This window comes from Xiphias gladius, chromosome 9 (genome assembly GCF_016859285.1).
Source record: "Xiphias gladius isolate SHS-SW01 ecotype Sanya breed wild chromosome 9, ASM1685928v1, whole genome shotgun sequence".
NCBI lineage: Eukaryota > Metazoa > Chordata > Actinopteri > Istiophoriformes > Xiphiidae > Xiphias > Xiphias gladius.
The window spans coordinates 6,932,213-6,955,682 of NC_053408.1; the positions used below are offsets into that span (position 1 = coordinate 6,932,213).

General features: G+C 42.3%; 1 protein-coding gene across 1 annotated transcript; it reads left to right on the forward strand.

Annotated features, from left to right (window-relative positions):
- Nucleotides 1-4,008: 4,008 nt before the first annotated feature.
- On the forward strand, nucleotides 4,009-15,657 carry trim8b (tripartite motif containing 8b). The gene is made up of 5 exons (XM_040135271.1): nucleotides 4,009-6,732; nucleotides 12,615-12,710; nucleotides 12,845-13,110; nucleotides 13,246-13,361; nucleotides 13,474-15,657. Exons 1-5 carry the CDS (start codon nucleotides 6,127-6,129, stop codon nucleotides 14,172-14,174), a joined length of 1,785 nt encoding a protein of 594 aa, XP_039991205.1. The 5' UTR covers nucleotides 4,009-6,126; the 3' UTR covers nucleotides 14,175-15,657.
- The last annotated feature ends 7,813 nt before the right edge of the window (nucleotides 15,658-23,470 follow it).

The following is a 23,470-nucleotide window of genomic DNA, read 5'->3' on the forward strand; positions in this document are numbered from 1 at the left end:
CTGGTTATAATATTTGTCTGTAGCATGGCTGCTTGGGTAACGTTAGCATTGTCTCCAGCCGCAGAGAGTGAATCTGCTGCAGGTTCGTCGTCAACGTCTTCTCATGTTTACTGAGGATGTCAGACAAAGTGCAGACTGAAAGTCCCTTTCGGCAGTTTACACCAAACTACCACAAAGTAGTCACTTGTATTGTACATTGTCAGCATTGTGCGATAAAATTTAAAATATTACCATCTTAAGATGCTCTACTTGTCTAAAGTCACAACCTTCGAAACACGATTCGTTTATTATAGTGTTTTGATGAGTTTTACCGATATAAATAAACCTTAAGTAGCATAGGAAAAGTTTAATGACTCCGACTGAGTTGTTATTCAACATGACCGTCCTTACCGAGGTCAGCCAGTCAGTCTGAGAGTGATAGCAGGGCTCAGTTTAGATGCTCGGATTGTGTCTTTGGGTTTCTAATGTTTTATTATGCTACATCTGTGTTTTAACAGGCTGGGCTAGGGCTATGCAAATAAAACGTGATTCCAGCGAGCTCTTATCTGTTTTTAATTTATTTTATTATTATGAAATACAGTGAAAGAGTATTCCTTTCTGAGTGAGATGGACTTCTATCTTGGTCTTATGTTCAGAGCATAATAAAGACATAAAAAGCTTCTTAAAACGCACAGTGAAAGCTTCACACATTAATGACAGGATGTTGAAAAAAACAGGCTGAAATATGAGTTGTGTGTTTTTGTTTTTTTTAAAATTCATTTAAAATGCTTTATTGCTGATTAACACGATAACCACTACAAACGTTATAGTCTTACGGTTGTTGGATTTGGTTATTCACACGGGTGTGGAAGTGGATTTCTAAACGGGTAAGGGGGCCCTACGTACGGGGCCCAGATGTTTGTGCTACGCCCCTGGTTTGTAGCCCACAATAATAAAACTTTGGCTAACAAGTGGGATGTGAGGATTCCTAAAGTGAGCTTAAGCCCCGAAAGTCTACGTATCTGGCAGATAAATTAAAGCGATTCTGTCTTGTATTTCTTTCCTCTCCCTGTGTATATTTCGATGCGATTCACGCTCTGAATTTCTGTAGTTTGAGAGGGACAGATTCGACTCCGTGATTTCCTGTACAGACTGCGAAGGCCGCGTCCGCTCTCCAGGTGAGCCTGGAACGAGCCTAAGGTCTCCAAGCGTCAAGACCACAAGGTGACCTCTTCAGATGTCTTGTTTTGTCCGACTAACAGCCCAATATACATAAATATCCAGTTTACGAAGAAATAAAACAGAGAAAATGAGCAAAGCCTCACACTGGAGAGGCTGGAACCGAAGATTTTTGCTTTAAAAATTACTGAAACTTGACTGAAATTGATTATTAAGTTTGTTGTACTGAATTATTTCTTTGCCGATCAACCAAGTGTTTAATCTACTCACTTGGTACTTTCAGTTTTGACACTTAACGTACATTTTGCTGATAATACTTCTGTACTTTTACTCGGGTAAAATTTTGCACTGAAATTTGAAATTCTGCTCTTACTCAAGTAAAGGATCTGAATACGTCCTCCACAACTGCGGGGACGTGATGTCGTATCGTGTGTCTTAAATGTGCGGCGGGGGGGGGAGTTTTGTTTTGTTGTTGTTTTTTTTTCCAGCTTGTTTCCTCTTATCTTGCCAGAAACTGTTGTGACCATGAAGTGACCCAGTTCCTGCTAGTTTTAATGTAGTCTGACCTATGTCTACGGATTGCTCCTTTAATGTCAGAGGGGCTGTTACAGGATTATAGATTTATATTTTCCTGCAACACCAACATGCACTACACCCCCCCACCCGCACGCACGCACGCACGCACGCACGCAAACACTCAGGCACACGCAGTGTCGTCCCAGAGGAACACGATGAGCGCCCGGGCCATTAACAGATGCAGTAAGCCCTTTAAGTATGAATCCCTGCCCTTCCTCCCCGCGGTTCATCCCTCAGCTCCTCCCGGTTAAAACGTGACACACATCAGTTGCGTGACAGGTCACGTGACGGCCGTAGCGTTGATCCGGAAGGAGGGAAGGAGGGAGGGAGGTAGGAGGAGGAGGAGGAGAAGGAGGAGGAGGATGAGGATGAGGATGAGGAGGAGGGGGCGGCTGATGTTACCGAGAAACTGCGTCAGGTCAAACAGAGACAGCCTGAGTCATACAGGAAGCTCTGCGCGTAGGCTTCAAAATAAAGCTTAGGAAAAAAAGAGAAATTTTTTTTAAAAATCACGGAAAATTTTTTTTTCCAATATCTGAGATTTTTTTTTCATTTGCATGTCTGATTATATTTGAGTCACAGATATAAGCCACTGTTTTCCTACAAACTAAAATAGAAAAAAAATTGAAAAACCCACCAGGAGGTCTTATTACTTTAGACGTCTCTGAAATCCTGCATTAATTAATAGGTTTGTATGAAATGATTTCTAAAAAGAGTTTATTTGACTGTACTGACAGTAAACTATTACCCAGCTCCATACTATTCACGTTCCGCCTTGTTTAGCTCATTGTTTTGGGCTTAAAAAGTTTCAGCACTGTTCCTCGCGCAAGCACCATTCTCAGCACCAAACTGCCTTCCAATAATATAACAAATATTATGCCATTCTATATAATGAGTGGTTTTACTTTAGATGTTTATATTTTTATTTTTTTACTTGTGTCCTTTTGTGTGAGTAAAATTTGGAATGCAGGACTTTTACGCATAACCAGTGGCATTTTGCACAAATATGTGGGCCCCGTACATACGCAGCCTGAGAGGGTCACCTTCTGATTTTAATACCTATATCCATTTTCACGCCTGTACAAATAACTGAATCAACAATTAAACACATACGTCTGTAGTGCTTATTGATGTAATGAGTAATGAAGTGTTTATAAAGCATTTCACTCTGTATATTTCAGCCTCGTCTCTTGACATACTGTGATCACTGATTGAAGATATATATATATATATATACCAAAAAAAAGGAGCTCCAAAACACAGGATTAAAACCTGCTATCGTCTTCAAACTGAGTGACTGGTCTAAATATTAGGAATCAAATTGCAGAATGACTCAGTCGGAGTTAGAGAACTTCCTGGAGGTTTATTTGCATCAGTAATGTTTGTAAACACAATAGTAAAACTGATCAAAACACAACAGAAAACTGTAAAACGTCAAATTTCATAGAGTATTTACTTTACTTGAGAAGCACTGTACAATACAAGCATCTTCAAATTTATATTTATTTATATATAAATAAAACCTCATGTTAGTGTTACAAATCTCTGGTGCTAACACATTTTGAACTGACCTTTGGTAACCTGTCCACTCAATGAGCCCAGATTGTCTGACATCTACGGTAACATGAGAGGTTCTAATATTGTTTATAGTTACATACTATTTATGTCAAGGTCTTTATTCAGCCGACAGTAATAGTTTGCCTATAATACTAATCACGTAAATTTTCAGAATTGCAGATAAAAACACATATTTGATTCCAGGCTTATTTGACGGCCGCTCAACATGTCGGCATGGATGGATCGGTGAACCAGAGCCTCTGTACGAAGTGACAGTCACAGAGTTCACTTAAAAGACACAAAATGACCACGAAGAGATGCAAAGCGATCCCAAAGAGAGACAAAACAGCCACAAAGAGACTGAAAATGACAACAAAGAGATGCAAAATCACGACAGAGAAATGAAAAACGACTGAAAAGGCACGAAATGACCTCAAAAAGGAAAAGCGACCACACAGAGACAACAAACGCCTTGTTTCCTTAGAATGGTCCCATGCATGTTTGGGCGCTGGGTATTTAGTTCTACTAGTCCCCTCACGATGCCAATCCTGCTTGTAACAGAGTATTTTACACTGCGATGTAGATACTTTTACTTAACCGAAAGATCCCAAGCACTTCCTCCACGGCTGCTACCTATCTCCTGACCACAGTTTTTTTTTTGCTCTCAAAGGCGGCATTTTATTTTGACAGCTGCCACCGGACGTCTTGCGTTGTACTGGTTTTCTTGACTCCGGTTCGGAGACCAGTCCAGCTCGCCCGCATTCCTCCTCTCTCCGAAGCCTGACCGATAGAGACAGAGAAAGAAAGCCGGGAGGGGAGGGGGGAGCGAGAGAAAACACAAATTATTATTCACAACCGTGTTGGATTTTTATGAACCACGGAGTCGACTCGCACCGGACGCGCCGACCAGATCAGGCCCAGAAAAAAAAAATAACCACGTCAAGACCGTTGCTTTGGACCTACAACACCGATTTTAAAGAAAAGGGTGTTTTTTTTGTTTTGTTTGTTTGTTTTTTCTGTTTAATAATGCCGGGACTTTGCTCTGATGTTCCTGTGTAGGTTCAGCTATCGAAAACCAGCTTTGGTGAAACAGCCCACAGCCTTTCCACGGCGGATATCTCTCTCTCTCCCTCTCTCTCTGTCTCTCTCTCTCTCTCTCTCTCTCTCTCTCTTTTTTTTAATGAGGATTTACAAGATGGCTGATGACAGCTAGCCCTAACAAGGACGGGAAAGCGACGTCCCCTTTAAGATTAGCAGGGTGTATTTTTGTATATATAGGGTTTTTTTGTTTTTGTTTTTTTGTTTCTATTTTTTAATCAGTTAGATAAATGAAGATGGCTTCTTTTAAAAAATAATGACTCCAGCCTGTAGTAGCGACGACCGTCCTTGTCGGGAAACGGTGCCAGTCTAGTGTTTATCTGTACCTGTGCTATGGGAGAAAATGGTGAGGTGACGTCTGAGGTAATTTACACGATTTAATCGAGATAAGGAAGTGGATAAATATGTTGTCGGCTAAAGGCTGAGGCGTCAATAGGTGAATAAGGTGGAGACCAAAGTGTAAAAAAAGAAGGGGGGGGCCAGAGCTGAGTAAAAATACTAAAGATATTTGATAGATGTGTCGGAGGGGGGGGGGGACCAAAAGGCTCTGCAACAGCAGCCAACATTCCTGCGGATCCTAAAACCCTTTGTTTTGTGCGCAGGAGCTGGACTCGACTATTAAAAACGATTAACTATGCAGTAAACAGCCTGGAAACGATGGCCCGGGTGTGATTTTTTTTTTTCCGGTTTAATGGGATCATAAGGCCTTTGTTGTCGACAGAAAAACTGGTAGAAGAGGAGAGCTGAGGCCTTGTGTACAGATATGCGAGCTGTGCCCACATAGCAGGCGTTATTCATCAAATAGAAATGTCGCTTTTATGTCGGATGGAAGGGCCTGGGGCGCCTCTGTTGTTAATCTGACCCGTGAGACGGCGTTTCTCGTCTAGTATGTGTGATTTAAACTGCTGGTGGAGGCTCCTCGGACACTTATTTATGATTCAGCGGACAAAAGCGCTGCGCTGCGCTGTGATTATTCAGAGAATCAGGCGTCCTTGAGGTCCTGATAAAACAGATTCAGGTCCCCCCCCCCCCCCACGCCTCACCAAAAAAAAAAAAAAAATAGCTCCGTGTGTGTGGATAGTAATCAGGGTGTGGACTCGAACAGTCCTTTCTCATGCTTCGGTTGTTGGTCTGAATTGGTCCACGGTCAGTCATAATCCGACGCTGAAGCGAAGGAAGCTCTCAAGGTAAGGGCCCGAGCGGGCAGCAGAAAGGGATCAAGTGTCTTTTCATGAAGAGATTGATTCGCCTCATGATCACATTAAGTAATTGTATAGATATTTAGTTCTCTGTGCCTTGTTTGCATTTCATGGTTTACCTGTAGCTTCCTGTGTAGGCCTGTAAACACACACACACACACACACACAGCGAAGCTGCAAAGGCAGGCCCGGTCTGTTTGAGTGTGTATGATTTTAGAGGAAATTAAAGCACCATTTACTGTAATCTGTATAACGTCAGCCTCTGCTGTGCGTGTGGAAATCACCAAGGTGTTGTCATCCTCGCCTGAAGCCTTCTCTGGTCAATTTTTCTGGAATTTGCCTTCATGCTGCAGCAATAAGCAATACTCGTCGTCTGTCAGGGAGACTCATCTAGTTTGGTCACAAGGGTTGAAATATACGGTCTGATCTTTCAGGACGGCATCGGGTCTGTTTTTATCTTTTTCTCAAGATTCATTTTGAGAGTGTCAGGTTTCATGTGAGGCCTAGAGGTCTGAAAGCAGTGGAAAACAGTTAGTGTATGCCTGCCTGCACCATGATGGCCTCTGACATGGCTGAGACGTGGAGGAACTGTTTTGAGGAGGAGCTCATCTGCCCCATCTGCCTGCACGTGTTCTCAGATCCCATCCAGCTGCCCTGCAAGCACAACTTCTGCCGGGGCTGCATCAGCGAGGCCTGGGCCAAAGACTCCTCGCTGGCCCGTTGCCCTGAATGCAATCATGCTTACACGCAGAAGCCCAGCCTGGAGAAGAACCACAAACTGTCCAACATAGTCGAGAAGTACAACGCCCTGAGCGTGGAGAAGGCCACCACGCCGGCGCTGCAGTGCATCCTGTGCCGCCGAGGCCCACCGCTCCCCGCAGTGAAAGTCTGCCTGCGCTGCAACGCCCCGTGCTGCCAGTCCCACGTCCAGACACACCTGCAGCAGCCATGCTCAGCCCTGGGGCACCTGTTGGTGGAGGCGGAGGCGGTGAAGGCCTGGACCTGCCCGCAGCATGACGAGTACAGGCTGTACCACTGCGAGGCTGAGCAGACAGCGGTGTGTCAGTACTGCTGCTTCGCCCGCTGCCACCCCAGCCACGGCCATGCAGTCACTGACGTGGAGCTGAGACGCAACGACATCCGAGTAAGAAGAATTAAATATTTTGCACTTAAATTAAACAAACACACACTTGTTCAAGCACTTCTTGTTTCTGCTTAGGGTGTAGTGGTCACACTCTCACAATGTGAGGGAAACAGAAATACAGCTAGTGGATGTCAGAGATCTTGCAGTAGAGCTGAAACAATAGTCGATTAATCAATTAGCTGTGTTTTTTTACCAAGCTAAATTAGCAAAAATTCTCTGGTTGCAGCTTCTCAGATGTGTATTTTTCTGTTTTTCTTCGTCTTCTATGACACTAAACTGAATTTTCTTTGGTTGGTCAAACAAAACAGACACATTTGGAGACTTCTCCTTGGGCTCCGGGAAACTGTCATGGACATATTTTCTATTTACTGACATTTTATAGACTAAACCATAAACTGATGAATAGAGAACATAATCGGCAGATTAACCAATAATCAAAATAATCATTAGTTCAAGCCGTATTTGCAAGGATTTGTCAATTCATGTGTGATCAATAAGTCTTGACTCAGGTACTAAAATGCAGCTTTGTACATTCATAACAGCATTGTGCCAGTGAGGTCATTTTTCATCCACTTTGTAGTCGTCAAGCAATCACCAGAACAAAGGGCATATTTTCTGGTTAGTCTTTGCCACATTAAAGACATAAAGTGGATATTTTTGGGTACAAAGCTTTCAGGATCTGTTCTCAGTTGTTTATGTGTTTACTGAGTCACTTTGCTCAATCAAAAACGGAATATCCCATTTTAAGAAACAATTGCATTTCCAATGTTTTTAGCGCCTGCGTTATAGTGTATCTTGTGCATTTTTCAGTTGTGATCCATTCCAGCCTCCATTCTCATCTGTTGGAATGACAAACAATGCAGTCGAGGGTGGAACAATGAGGGGCCCTCAGAGGGCCTTATCTCCCCAGCACAGGTGCATCCTAGCTCAGGGATCGCCAGTTGTGAAGGGGGGTGGGAGTGGAGTTGAGGGGAAGGGGGATTAAAGTGATTCGTCACTTGATTCTGCGGTCTACTTGGGGCTTTTTTTATTAACCTCTTCTCTTCCTGGGGGTTTGGTGCTCGCTGTTGTGGGTTTGAGCAGAGGCTGGATTTGTCTCCCCTACCGCTGTTTTTGTTATTCTTTTCTTTTTAAAGGTTTTGTGTGACGGTGAAGTTTAGTCAGAAGGAGAACCGTGAAGGCTTCATTGCTGACTAAATCATGAGGTTCACCCAACACCCTGTTTAAGTGTCAACTGTGTCATGGAAGGGTGCGTTTCCTGTTGGTAATGCTATGACTCAGCTTATGTATAGTTAATCGGTCACCTGGGGCACAGGAAGGGCTGTTGGGTGGGACCTGGTCTGATTTTTTAAAAGCTGTATCATCCAAATCCTTCATATCTACAGCTTTTACAGCACTATCTATAATCGGGCTGGGCAATAAGTAGAGCCTGATTAATTCGGGATTTTTGATCCTGATGCGGATATCAGTAATAATATCTTTGAAAAATCTGATGTAATGTCAGCCAATGTAAACACATAGGACAAGGGTCCCTTTAAATTTTGATATAAAAGAGTGTGTGACCAAGATAAGTGTTGAATAGGACATTTTACAGTTGAAACATAAATAAACTATGTTATGACAGCTAAAGCTAGAGCGAAAAATCGGCATGGTCAATATATCAGCTGATATTGGCTCATCACAGATAAACCTCAGCCCGTAAGTAACAAGAAAATGCAGCACAGAAATGCCAAAGATACAGACGGGTGACAAAGGAAAAAGCAACATTAGGTGTCTTAGTAAGGTGTTGGGCCTCCAGGCTCCAGAAAAGCTTTGAAGCTCCTTGGCATTGATTCTCCAAGTCTCTGAAACTACTGGAAGGATTAACACCATTCTCCCAAAAGATATTCTGTGATGATGGTGGTGGAGAGCGCTGTCCAACAAATTGGTCCAAAATCTCCCTTAGGTGTTCAGTTGGGTTGAGACCTGGTGACTGCGATGGCCGCAGCATGTGATTCACTTCATTTTCTTACTCATCAAACCATTCAGTGACCCCTCATGCCCTATGGATGGGGGCATTGTCATCCCATTTCTCCACTAATTTTTCAGGTTTTTCCTTTAAATTTTTCGCCCTTCTGTATGTAACACCGTTACATGGACACAAGTCTTGAAGGAAAATAATGTAAGGCATCCTTTAATTTAAGGATGTAACTAACGAATTTTTTTTTTTTCTTTCATCATCCGTTAATCTGAATATTATTTCCTTGATTAATCGTGCTGTCTATAAAATGTCAGAAAACAGAGGAAAATTCTTATTATAACTTCCCACAGCCCAAGCTGATGTCCTCGGATGTCTCATTTTGCCCAACCAGTCTACAACTAAATAGAAAAGCATAAAATCCTGATGTGAGGAGCTGGAATCAGCAAATGTTGACATTTTTTTATTAAAGCAATGACTAAAATGATTATCAAAATACATGATAATTAATTTTCTGTTGATTGACTTATTGACTAATCATCTAATTGTTGAAGCTCTAATCAAAAGTTTTTGTTTGTATAACATTATTGGGCTTTGTTTAAAAAAAAAAATCTTTCATTATTAGCCTCAAAAATCCGCTATTACAGCAACACTGTTTCTAAATGACCTCAGACAAGCTGTGTCTCTGGTATTTTTCAACTCCAGCTTCTCAACTCCAGTTTATCAGCAGAAGTATATGCAGATACTGATTAATAGGGCAAAAATATCAGCAGTGCTGATGTATCAGTTGGCTTTCATCGACTTTCACTGGAAACTGTTTATTTATGATATGACCATACCATCATATCAATTCACGAAATTCAGCCGTCCAAATGAATGCTTCTGAGGAATTTTTTTTTTCTTGTTTTCTGTAAGTTACTTTTCTTTGATATGATGGGAAGGCCTGCAACTCACAATTAACAGTTCATTGCAATTAACTTTGATTGCTTGCCTTTACAGCGGAGGTCAGCCACCCACCTAGAATAACGACCTCCCTCCACTAGAGCTATACTGACATGTACCGATCATATCCGCCGATACATTGTAGGCAGATTTTTTAAAAATTCCCAAATATCCATTTCGTTATCGGGCTTAAAAAAAATCCTCTTTCAGTTCAGCTATAACATCCACTACAACCGTAAAAGTAGTAACAATTTAATGAATTACAAGAGGTCGGCATAGGAGTTTGGTGAGCGCGGCCATCTTTTGGGCCAAACTGATCACAAGATAAGATGTAGCAGGATGTGTGTGGCATACCACCTCTGATTATAATCTTACTACGCTGTGACATTGATTTTAGTCACATCGGCCATAATCCACTTTTTTTTTAGGTATTTGTCCTCATGGTAGGACTACTAATGCATCCTCCATGTTGAATGTGATCAAGAATTGTACAGTCACCCCCCAGTCCACACACACACACACACACACACACACACCACCCTACAGCCACTGCCCTGCTCTTCACTCCAGTCTGCAACCCCCCCCCCCACCAAATCCACCTTCGTTGCTCACAGATCGACCTTCCCCCTGGCCCTGCTCTCCTGCTCTGGTGGCTCTGATGGAAAAGACACTGTGCTGAAATGACAGCTAAAGAGCACCCTCCCTTCTTTATATAACCCCCCCCCCCAATCCCTTCCCCAAAGGTATCCCATACATTCAACCCCCCTCCTCCCCCGGGAAGCTTTGGGTCCTTCGACCCTGTTTTTCCCTTGGCTTCTGCTCAGAGCCTAACTCAATCAATCCGCACAACCAGGTCACAGTCCTGGATCTAACCATGCCAACTCTGTGTGTGTGTGTGTGTGTGTGTGTGTGTGTGTGTGTGTGTGTGTGTGTGTGTGTGTGTGTGTGTGTGTGTGTGTGTGTGTGTGTGTGTGTGTGTGTGTGTGAGAGAGAGAGAGAGAGAGAAAGATATCTAGGGCAGTGGTTCCCAAACATGTGCCACTGAGGCCCAGGAGTATGGAGATTTTCATTCCTATCAAGCTCGACAGCAGCTGATCACACTGGGGAACTAATGATAAAATCAGCTGCTGTTTGTTTGGAATCATTGGATTGTGATGATGATGATGATGTTATGTGAACAGACCTTCAGCCTGTGAAAAACAACCGATTATTGACTTGTGGGATTAATGACAGATTCAGTTTTTTAAACCATGCTAGCAGCTGTCTAATTGCTCATTCCACCATGTTGGTCCAAACTGAAATATCTCAACAACTAGTAGATGCATTGGCACGAAATGTTGTACAGTCATTCATGGTCACCAGAGAATGAATCCTACCGACTTTGGTCATCCCCTGATCTTTCCTCTAGCGCCACCGTGAGGTTGACATTTTTGTTATTGAGTAAAATGTCTCCACATCTGTAGGATGGATTGCCATGAAATTTTGTTACAGGCGCTCCTGTTAAACCCAGGAAGAAATTTCATTAACTTGGTGCTTCCTTCATTTTTCATCTAGTGCCATCATCAAATCAGAATTTTACTTTGGCCAATACTTTGGTTTAGAGATGCAGTAATCATAACTGATTAATCAATTAATGAATCAAAAAGAAAAACTATCTGCAAATATTGTAATAAAGGTTTCAGGCATTTTACAAAACAAAAACAAAGAATTTTCTGGTTCAGCTTCTCAAATTTGAAGATTTGCTGCTTTTGTTTATCTCGTATGATAATTGATTAAATATATTTGGGTTTCAGACTGTTGGTTGGTCAAAACAGGCATTTTGTATACGTCACCTTGGGCTATGGGAAAATTAGAAGGGGCTTTTTTTTTGTTATTCTTTGACATTAAAACTAGAGAGAAATTAAGTGACAGATTAATTGATAATGAACTAATCATTAGTTGCAGCCCTGCTTTGGTTTACGACTAACTACCTGCACAAGTACTGAAATTGCCATCAGCCCGAGCTTTACTTTGGAGCTAATTTTTAGTGCGAATTAGCAAGTGTTAGCATGCTAACAGACTAAACTACAATACGGCGAACATGGAAAGCATTACACCTGCTAATCATCAGCATGTTAGCATTGTCATTGTGAGCACGTTAGCGTGCGAATGTTAGCATTTAGGTCAAAGCACGTCTGTGCCTAGGTGCAGGATCACAGAGCTGCTAGCACGACTGTAGACTATTAGCCTTGTTTATTAGAATCTGCATCATAATGGTGTTAGCACATTATTTTGCTCTGTACCATCTAATCAGTATGTTTCTCTGTCATTAAATATTTAGCTAGCATTGTTCATATCTTGCATTAAATATTAATAACATGAAGGATTAGCAAATCTGTGTCAATGACATTCCTACCATCAGACTTGTACGATGTAGGGAGCAATATGAAGCATTGTTGAACCATTTATTTTGGTTTTTATTTATTTTGGCCACCAGCTGAGCCGGATGGGCATCTCCATTTGGTCCAAACAGCATCTGCTGTTGTTCACATGCCACCGTCATCCCAGAAATAACAAGTGTTGTTGCCACAACATTGCCATAGCTCACAGAGCAGCTTCAACTCTGTGAATACATGTGCATCTTTTGGAAATGAAGTGAAGGGCAGGGGAGGAGGTGCACTGAGGGGGGAGTAAAGAGAAGAGAGCTGCTGGAGCTTTTTCTGCCTCTGTATGCCCATTTATCTATCTCTGCCCCCCCCCCATTAGTCCTCACTCACCAAAAACACAAAATAGCTTTTGGTTGCTATGGCAGCATTCCCCTCCCTCCTCCCTCCTCTTACCTCCCCCACAGGGATTGTGTGTTGGATGGAGACGAAATTAGCTGGCTCCCAGATCCTAATATCTTGGGCACGGGGGGGGGGGGCTAGTGGCTAACTGAGGTCACACCTTCACAAAGCTGAAGAGTTTCAGTCTTTCTTTTCTGTGTCTGTTTCTCAACTCACAGCAAAGCCTGTTAAGACAGCAGGAGCGCGTGGAGGAACGAGTGCAGGAGATCGAAGAACAGCTTTGCAAACTCGACTCTGACAAGTGTGTGGTGGAGGTATGATTTTGCACCCTGCTCTGTGGGCGTAAACGCAACTACACACATTTTCAGAGATTCTACACAGTGTTACATAATGCAAGATCAATTTTGAATGGACTGATGTTTGCGTTTCCTTGTTTGTTTCCCCACAGGACAGGGTGTGTGAGCTGAAGGAGGAGGTGCGCCTGCAGTACCAGCGGATGCACCAGCTCCTGGAGGAGGATCTCGGTCGGACACTGGAGGCTCTGGACCGGGCTCAGGCTCGGTTCTGCCAGGAGAACGCTGCCCAGGTTTTGGCACTGGGAGAACAGCGCCATGAGGCTCAGAAGCTGCTGAGCTCCATCCACACAGCCTTCAGTAAGGCTGAGGAACTGAGCTTCATGAAAAACACCAAACCTGTTAAAATCCTCACTGACAGGTGAGAGAAAAGTTTTACCTGGATTCTTAAAATAGACGTTTTCCCTTTTTTGTCTGTGGTTCCATGATATGCAGGTGACATTTCCAAGCAGACATCTTATCTTGAATTTTGCATGTCTCTTGGCACTTGCTGCAGGTCTCAGGCATGTGTGGGCAGCAGTCTCCCTCCTTACAAAGTCGGGAATCTAAACTCTAAAATGTTCCTTTCTGAAATCTCAAAAAGAGAGAAGAGCTTGAAGAGAACGCTGGAAGGTAGGATCTAAAACGCACTTCACAGGTTTTATTGCAGGGCGAGACAGTCATGAATGTGTTTTTATTTTAATTACCACTTACCTCCTCCTATTTCACACATTGTTTTTCTCAGCTCCCCTCACCCCTCCCTCGACCTTCCTGCAGTCTGTTCCTGCGTATCCCAGCGGTCAGAGCTCTGGCTCTGGAGCAGAGAAACGGAAACATTCCACTGCCTTCCCAGAGGGAAACGGGAGCGTCGGAAAAACCGCCGCTCCAGGTTTCAAGGACTCCTCCTCCTCTTCATCGTCCTCTTCCGCATCCTTAGCAAAGCAGCCCTACCTGGGCTCCGGATCTGCCTCTGGAGAAGGCCAGTCCACCAATCAGCAGCCACTCGGCACCTGCGGTCCGCCTCACATCAGCGAGAGCGGCGGGACGGGAAGTGGAAGTGGCTCGCTGACTAACCATCATTCAGGCTCCGTGTTCGGCTCCTCACACTTCGCTCCGGGAGGCAGCAGCTCCTCGCACTCCTCCCAGCAGGCCGTGCTGCCGCAGTACGGCGGCCGGAAGATCCTGGTGTGTACGATGGATAACTGCTACTGCTCCGGAGTGCCCTCTGTGTCAGGCCACCGCAGCCATCCCCCGTACCCACGCTCTGGCTCCTTCCCCTGGGTCAGTGCCCAAGACTACCCCCCTCCCCCAGGCCTGGCCTCTGGAGGTCCGTCCATGCAGGGCTTGGCAGTGAGGGACTGGATAGACGCCTCACAGACACACAGACATGCAGATTTCTACGGGCTGTATGGGCAGCCCTCTACAAAGCACTATGTCACCAGCTAACAGAGTACAAACATATGCGCACAAACACACACATACACACACACACACACACACACACACACACACTTGGATTTAGAGACAGGCACCAAAATAGCACACCTTTACTGACGTATTAACTGGAAAAAATGCAATGCAGTTATCCTATACACACATTAAAATAAATGTTTATATCAACACACAGACCTAGAGCATGTACACACATTCGGGGGCAGGGTTGATCTCTTTGTGTTTTTATTTTCTTCCTTTCTTTCTTTTCAGTCAGTGTTTCATGTAGTGTATTATACGTAAAATGCATAAACAGCCAACCGCTCACTCTGGCACAACTCAGCTCAGCATTTTACACTCAAACAAGAAACAAGAGAGGATGAGATGCATCTTTTTAATTATAGGGCAGGAGACGAATCGATAGAAAATGAACTTTTAATAGAAAATCTTCTCATGCCTTCATGGCTTCTCACTGAGGCTAAAGGGAAAACAGATAGTACCGTGCAGTGTTGAGCTTTCCAGTTTAGCGCCTCATGTTTCTCTGATATATTCACCCCTCCAGTTGTACTGAGGTCAGTTGCCTTATGTTATTAGCATCATATTTTTCTCTGCCCAGCTGACTTTATTTTATAGATCCTTTAGAGAGGGGCCGCGGTCCCTTCGTGTCTCTTGATTTTTATCATGGCATTTCTTCCTTTCTTTGCTGAGTTCAGGGATGGATCGTACGGCTTGAACACAAAACGCTCTTCCATGGAACACCCACAATGCACTTGTGGATGCCTTGTTATGCCTGGACTACAGATGCTGAGTCACAGAGGGACACTAGAGCTGCGTCTCACGGGCCAGTTGACCCAGGCCCACAGAGTTTCTGGGAATTAGGCCCTTATTCCTAGCACTCCCTTCCTGCTGCCAGGCTTTCCACAGGACAGAAAATCTTCTGACTAAGACTGTTTCCATTTAGTAATTACTATGACTTTGTGTTATTTGGTACAACCGTAGGTGTCATGCTTGTCTAGAGAGACTTTAGAGAAAAAGGCAAGACTGGACAGACCAAACCAATGAAGCATCTGGAGGATCTGATGATGCTGTAATTGTACTTCCTGCAGGGCAAAGATGTCACTTCCTCTCAATAAGCACACAAGCTCTTGGCTTCCTGTTTGCAGCTGAAAGCATGCAAGGAAGAGGTTTTTTTTTTTTTTTTTTTTTTTTTTTTAAGCACTCAAAAAGAAGAACAATGGTGGAAAAAAAAAACTGTATGCAGTTTTAAAATGAGTGTCTGAAAGAAAAGAAGGGCGGGAGGAATTTTTTTCATGAACTTTTTCTAAAAGTACGAGACTGGACTACAAAATGTAAGCAATGGTTCATCATCCTAAAAAGGAGCTGTTACAACAGTCAACATAAAGAGAAAAAAAAAAACAACATAAAAGTATCTTTTTTTGTAAATATTTTGTGAAATGGAAAAATTACAGACGTGATTTGGAGAAGGGTTCCAAATAAACAAACGAATTTAAACCCGTCTCTGTTGTCAACTCTGTATGTGCAAACTGCAATATCTCATGTTTGTTAAAAGGATAAATGTGGTGATAGTCCATACTTTTGTTACTGTCCCATGAAAAGACCAAAATCCAACAATGCATTAGTACTTTAATACTTTCCCACTTCCTGTCCCTGTCGGGGCACAGTAGTTTTTAGCAAACATTAATCAAACAGGAGTATAATAGTCTTTTTGTTGGAGACTATTTTCAGCTGTGGATTAATATATATTTGGTGTGTTGTGTAGCCGTACAGCAAACAAATTCAAGCAGTTCCGGTGAATTTGCACCTTTGTTCAGCTTTGACAGAGCCCAAGTGCGCATTCAGCCAATATTGAATCATGACCTGCATTAGAAACGTGGTATCGAATCCCTTTGAATTGGACGGAAATGTTGTGGTACCGTACATTGATGCTGCTTCCACATCATATCAGAATTATTGTAATTACAAGTTTTCGATGCGAAATAGCGTCCTTGTCAAAAATCCAAACTCGGCAATTTAACCGGGACACTGACTTTTTGAAAGCTCCGTTAAATCTTACTTGAAAACCAAACAAACGGATACGTCGTGCCAACCAAAGTCCATTGTTTGATGTTAATAGGCTTAATTAAATTGATCTAGTGCCATGTTGTCAGTATAGTCTTGTTGAATAGCAATGGGAACTATGGCTACAGACAAATAAGCTACAGTAAACCAGGATTTGCATATGAAGACTTTGCTTGTTAATTGGATGAATTAATTGTTGGTTTTGGTCTGTTGGTGGCATTTATTTCCAGTAACAAAAACTATAGAATATCACCAAACTTCTCCTTTAATTTTTCCCACATTTGAAACACAAACACAGCATTCATGCTCCGTGTTTGTTTTTCCGTTTCATACAGTCATCTGCTTACTCTTCATATGACTTTAAAAAAAAAAAGAAAAGAAAAAAAATCGACATCCTCCCACTTGTACCCTGACATCACACAATATCTGCGGTTCCTTCTTAAACATGAAAATAATCAGTCAGGTTGCTTTATTCTCTGTTTGACAGTTCATCTAAAAGTGTGTTTATGCATCTTAAAAGACAAATGAATAGTAGGAAAAACCCATTTAAAGAAATTTGAAATAGCTCCATGTCCACCCAGTACAGGGCTCATGAGTATGTGTGGGTGGAGGCCTGCAGAGAGAAAACAGGATGGAGAGAACAAAACCTGAAATGTGTAGTAAGTCAGTGTGTGTGTTCCCCTCAGCCCAATCAAGCTTGTTGCATTGCTCTCCCCTACCCAGCACTTTGAGCCTCAGTCCCATTCAGACTGCAGGGGATGATCCAGTTGAGTGAGTGAACAGGAAATGGGGAAAACTATTTTCGGGAGATAAAAGCTCAGGTTCTTGGGTGACGACTTTAAATCTGGTGACAAAATGAAGCTCTTTTTTTGTTTTGTTTTTTTCCAGGTAGAGCATGTGATATGCTCAAAAGCTCCAGAACAGCTACTTAAAGGAAAGGGTTGGCATTTTGGGAAATACCCTTAATCATTTTATTGCTAAGAATTAGATAGCAAGATTGATACCACACTTGTGTTATGTGAGCGCTATCTGAAGAACATGTGAAATGATCGAAAGCTCCAACACAGCTACTACATGGACTTCAAATGCTGTTTCCAAAGTCAAGAATTAACTTTCAATCTCAAGTTGTTTTTTTTTTAATGGTTTTGTGCAATGCAGTAATTCAGACATGAGTTTGAGTTTCTGAACCCCATTCATTTCCTTCTCACGACAGTCAGCGGTTAATGGACACGTAAAAACAAACATTTTAATCGGGTCGCCTCTTCTCGCCCCACCCTCGTCTTCCACCCCCCTCTTTCCCCTCTCGAGCTGGTGGAAGCAGAGGTCTGGTGTGCTGCCTTTTTTCTCACGTCAGCAAACCCTCGGCAGAGACACAGGCAGCCAAGAACAGTGGGGTCGGAGGTGCAGCATAAATTACAGCGCTGCTTTTCTATCTCTCGCTCTGTGACACACACACACTAACAAACACTCCCCCCTATCTCTCTCCTGACACACACATTTTCTCACACTCGCGCACACAGCTGCTGAACAGCTGTCTGATCCATGAGAAGAGAGAAAGAGGCAGTAATCTGGTCGCCTACGTGTCCGATATGTATCTGTGACACACACAAACACAAACTGTCTGGCTCCTTTAAATTACCCACACACACACACCCACACACACACACACGCACACAGTGAAGGGGAAAAGCTTTTACCAACTGATAAAACAACCCCAGAACTTTTTGTTCACTTGTTTTGAGGTTTCAACAAACACATGTAGATAAAACACTAAAAAGATTACCAGAAAAGAAAACCTACTCTCTAACCTTTTGGTCTATACACTTCTCAAAGCTCTAATCTAATCCATTATATGAATAGTCCTGAATTATGGGAAATAAACTTATTTGCGTTCTGACAGAGTGAGATGAGAAAACCGATACCACTGCCTACAGTGGGGCCCCTCTTACTACATCGTTATAAAACATATGAAGTAACACCTGTGCACATAATTGAATTAACAAGTGACACATGCATCATCAGCGGTTGTTAGGGTGATCAGTTATGTTAGGGCACCTGACCCTAATATTGTTTTAGACACAAATAAAATGTTCTGTCAAACCAGCCAACCGTTTATATTGCTAATAATGTACAGAAGTATTACATTAAAGGTGATATTTGTAAGTTTTTGCTATTGCTACATAGCCAACGTCAGCATTAACAGCTGTTTACTTTCCAGTCTAGAAGAATCGTGCGAAAAGTTCAGCATCAAACTTCATTCCTTTACTCGCTGAGTGCTGTCTCCGGCGGTGGAAAGCAACGCCAATGTTAACTCTTGTTTTGCTTCTATTTCTATCAACTCTTTTCTTCTACCTAAGTTAGCATGCTAACCAGCTAGCCCAGGTCCGCCCAGCCCGTCTCGTCACCTTTCAATAGTGAGTCACTGTTGCTGCCCTGAAGAAGTAACGCTGCTCAGAGGGCGTATTATAACCTATTGTCTTGTAAACACAACGAAGGCCGAAGCTCTTGGTAAGCGACCATCACCGCCACCCACCTACCGGCAAGGAACAACATACGGCAGCAGAGAAAACTTACAAATAGCTCCTTTAAAAATTGCAGATGGGAAAAAAAAAATACATTTTTAATCCCAGGCTTTTTGAGGGGGCCTCCGAATGTTGGGACCCCTGCACGTCTGTCCATTAAATATAAGGCTGAAGCCAGCAGCTGGTTAGCTTAGCTTAGCATGAAGACTGGAAGCAAGGGGAAACAGCTAGCCTGGCTCTGTCTGAAGGAAACAAAATCTGCCTGCTGGTATATCTAACGTTTCTGTAATTATCACATTATAGCTTGTTGATTCTGCACAAAAGTTATGTTTCAGACTGGTCCTCGGCTTGAAAGAAATATTTGGACACAAACTTCCCGTAAAACAGCAAATTTTCAGTTTTAAACATTTTTTTGTATGGATTAAATAAACAAGATGTAACGTGTTCATTTGTTGTTGCTTTGTTGGTGTTGGCAAGCAAATATTGTTATGGCAGGGCCCTGTTGACAGGGCCAGGCTATAGCATTTTACCTGTGTTTCCATGTTGGCTTAGAAGTTCAACGTGAAAGTTAATAATTGGCCTTGGAGGCAACAGACACAACGATCGTACCACTATGCCCATTAAACGACTTGTTCGACGTTTTGAGAAGTACGCTTATTCAGCTTCTTGCCGAGAGCTAGATGAGGAAATTGATACCACTCTCATGTCTGTACGCTAAGTATTGAAATCACAGCTAGTAGCCTGTTAGCTTAGGTTGGCACAAAGACTGGAAGCAGGGGGGACAGATAGCTTGGCTCTGTCTTTAGGTTTAAAAAAAATAAATAAATAAATAAATAAATAAAAAATAAATAAATAAATAAATAAATAAATAAATAAATATATATCGTTATATATGCGTACCAGCACCTCTGAATGTCACTAAGTAATTTTTTTAATTTCCTTCCAAAAAATAGTGAAAAATGTCAGACTGTGGTTTTGTGGGGATTATGGTTAAAAGGTGCTGCTAGGCAGATTTTGATACCTTCAGACGGAGCAAGGCTAGCTGTTTCCCCCTGTTTCCAGTCTTTATGCTAAGCTAAGCTAACCAGCTGCTGGCTGTAGCTATATATTTAGAGTACAGACACGAGAGTGGTATTGATCCTTTCATCTGACTGTCCTCCAGAGAGCAAACAAGTGCATTTCCCAAAATGTCCTAACAACTTTAAATGTCTTTGTGTTTTAAATGTGACTCCCAGGGTGTATCATATTTTCAATAGTGCTTTGTCAGAACTAACACGGAGTTAAGAGCCACAAATGAGCAACAATGTGAGTACATTCTGTCTCTGAGGAGAGGAAGCCTGGACAATAAGAAGCTTTGTGAGAAAAGAAGAGGCTGTCCGCAAGTCTCTGAGGCCTTCTGAATCAGTCACATACAATGTTACGCAAAGTGTAACACACAGCACGGCACTGTTCCTACACCAGGAACAAACTGTTGAGCAGGTAACACCTCCAAATGTTGTCTTCAGGGCAAATATTTATGACCCTGAAAATGGTCTGGAGTTCGGTAATAAGCCTGTAAAGACGACTTTATGATCCCTCCAGAAGCTTTAAAATTATCATTCAGCTGTGACACAAACAAATACAGGACACACAGTGGGGAGTAAATAATTGCATGCAGTCTCATTTAAAGTGAAAGGCTGGTGTTATTTTATCTTTTTCATTATTAATAAAATCCAATTAAAAGGCCAGAACCAAACTGATTCATTCATCCAACAAGCATTGACTTCGTAGTAACAGTCTGTTGCCATAGATTGTCGTTCATCAAGACTAAAACCCCTTTCAGGCATGCACCCCAATACGTTAATCTGATGGCAATTAATGTCAGTTTTATGTCAGAATACTCACCTTTACATAAAAAGTCACCACGGAAATCTTACAAGGTCGGAGGAAAAACAGACTTTGGGAAAAAGCACATTTTGAAATTAAAAACTGCTGAAATAACATAACCGAACTAGCTTGCTATTAGCACTAAACACAATTACAGTTGAAGCTAATGGGAATGCATTTAGTGTTGGAGGTATTTGGTCCTCAACCGGTTATATGGACTAAGTGACTTTTTAACATGATGATGGCTCTAGAGGCACAGACTTCAAAGTTATTTCAAAATATCTTGGAGGCAACACGAATGTCTGCACCAAATTTCATTTCAATCCATCCAACAGTTGAGGCATTTCACTCAAATTCACAATTGTCAACCTCATGGTGGCGCCAGAGGAAAAAATCGGGAGACCGCCAAAGTCGGTATGATTCGTCGTCTGGGAACCATGAATGTTTGCACAAAATTGCATGGCGGTCCATCGAATAGTTGTTGAGATATTTTCGCCGATAGCTAGCATGGCTAAAAACTATTAAAAGCACGTGAAAGAGCCATACTGTTGCATTCAGTCGACATGTTCCTTCCTTACAATGAACGTGGCCGATGTAGTTTATTCTGAAACTAAATTCATCACTTCCAGGCAGTTCTGAAAGAAATCCATCCTGTGAATCAGCTTCCTGAATGAATACAGATCCACCGGGACTGCGGTTCTTTTCCGTATTGTTCGGCTTTATGGTGTCTTTCACGTTGTCTCCAAGAATATTACACCACTGCATGTTTTTCATTTTTAGTTTTCTGCAAATTTTAAACTCATTGAACCATTTTCTCTATAAGAACCTGTGCTTGCAACTATAAAGTGACTGCGGTAGGATGATAATCACATGTATTAGCCTGATTTCATGGCTGTACCTGTGTATTACTCTGACTCAGAAAAAATAGCACAAAGCTCCTGTTCGGCACCTTTCAGGTAGCTTAGATACAAAATACTGGTGATCAAGCTGATCGTGTATTGAAAATAGATGTTATGTGACTGCAGTTGTGTGTGTACAGTTGTATGTCCGCTTCGGCATCCTGACACTGATCAACGCACTCATCGCTTCCCTTAAATTCAGCAAACAGTGAACAGAAACTGGATGAGCTTCTTCATCCAGTTAAGTGTTTATATTTTGTTTTTGCGTTGCCTTCCAACAGACTTTGGTTTGGCTAAAACCAGAAGCGAAGGCCGATAAGGATGTTATGTGCCCACTGCATTGCCTGTATAAGCAATAAATGGATCCAAGCCAGTTCCTGGCTGGGCAGGAAGGTGATGAGGGGGCTCACGAGGCGCTCTCAATGTCCAACCACCAGTGGTGGAAGAAGTACTCAAACCCTTAACTTACTTAATGTATAAACATCAATACCACAGTGTGAAAATAATCGATTAGAAATAGAGGATTCACACTGAATTACGGAGCAGAAAAATACAAAAGTGTTGTGCTTGGGGATGATTTTCCACAATCTGGCAACCCAACCGTTGTGCTTTTCAGTGTCTTATAAATTATAACCATTAGTATATCCATTAATTACAGATTATAAAATTTTTCTAAATGGTGCCTTATCAGAAAGTGCAACCGGTATCTCCAACCTGAGTCTAATCAGCCACATAACTGACAACACCTGTGTGGGTATATATGCAAGGCCCCACAATCTACAATAATGCATCGCATCTAACACGGTGATCGTAAGTTTTCCATGTAAAATCCGAGAAACTAGTAACTATAGCTGTCAGATAAAACGTGGTGGGGTAAAAAGTGCAATATATTCCCTTTGTAATGTAGTGGAATAGAAGTGTAAAGTATCATAAATCAGAAATACTCGTAGACTAGTACTAGTACAGTACAACTGGAGTAAATTGTACTGTAATTGTACCACTTTCACACTCATGTGAACCTGCCCTCTATGCCTCCAAGGTGGATGAGCTTGGTACATTCCAGATATGTGTCGGTTCAGCTGGGGGACAAGATCCAAACCCGCACAGCTACTCCTGCTCCGCCCCAGGCCATGAGGCTCTCACCCAGGCAGGAGGATACAGCACCACCTGGCTGAAACAAACCAAATTTAGATTTCATATTCAGTAAGACGCAGCTCGTATTCTGTTACGGCCTAATCAGGGGGATCTCAAATTTTGGTACAATTTGTGATCCAAATATGAAAAATAACCCTTTAATACACAGAAATGAAAAACTGTTGCGATAACTTCCAAATTGACTGACTATTAATCTAATTTATTAATCTCTTCTGATGCTGTTAAATGTTCACTTGTGTCCATAATGTTTGGTGAGAAACAACACAGGCCTATATTTTCAGTTATAATCAGATGATAAAACACACAAAACCCTGATTTGTCATTTAGAGGTAAAACGTCGGCCGCATAGGTCAGTGGTTCCCAACCTTTTCTGCATGTTTGACCCCTTTGTTACGACGTGGTGTCTGTGTCTAAGAGTTGTGAGCAGCTCAATCAAAGAGTGGTTTTCCCTTCTCAGATTGTCTGATCTGAATCATTAGCAGGTGCCTAAAGAGGGAAAACTGCACAGTTTGTTGAGCTTGTAGGTTCATTACGGACTGTAGAAATAGTACATTTCTTAGCATGAGGTCCACCCACAGGATAGTATGTTAAAAAACAGAAGTAAAAAGTGAGAAAAATAAGCATGTTTTTGGTTTAAGAAATCTCACTTCTACATTCAGGACTGGTATGGGTGAACATACCTTTAATGTATATGGAATAATGGATCTTTAGACGTAGGGTTTGTCAGTGAGACGTTATGGTCTTCGCTTTGGACAGAATTGCTGATTTGGAGTGAAATTAGTTGGTATTT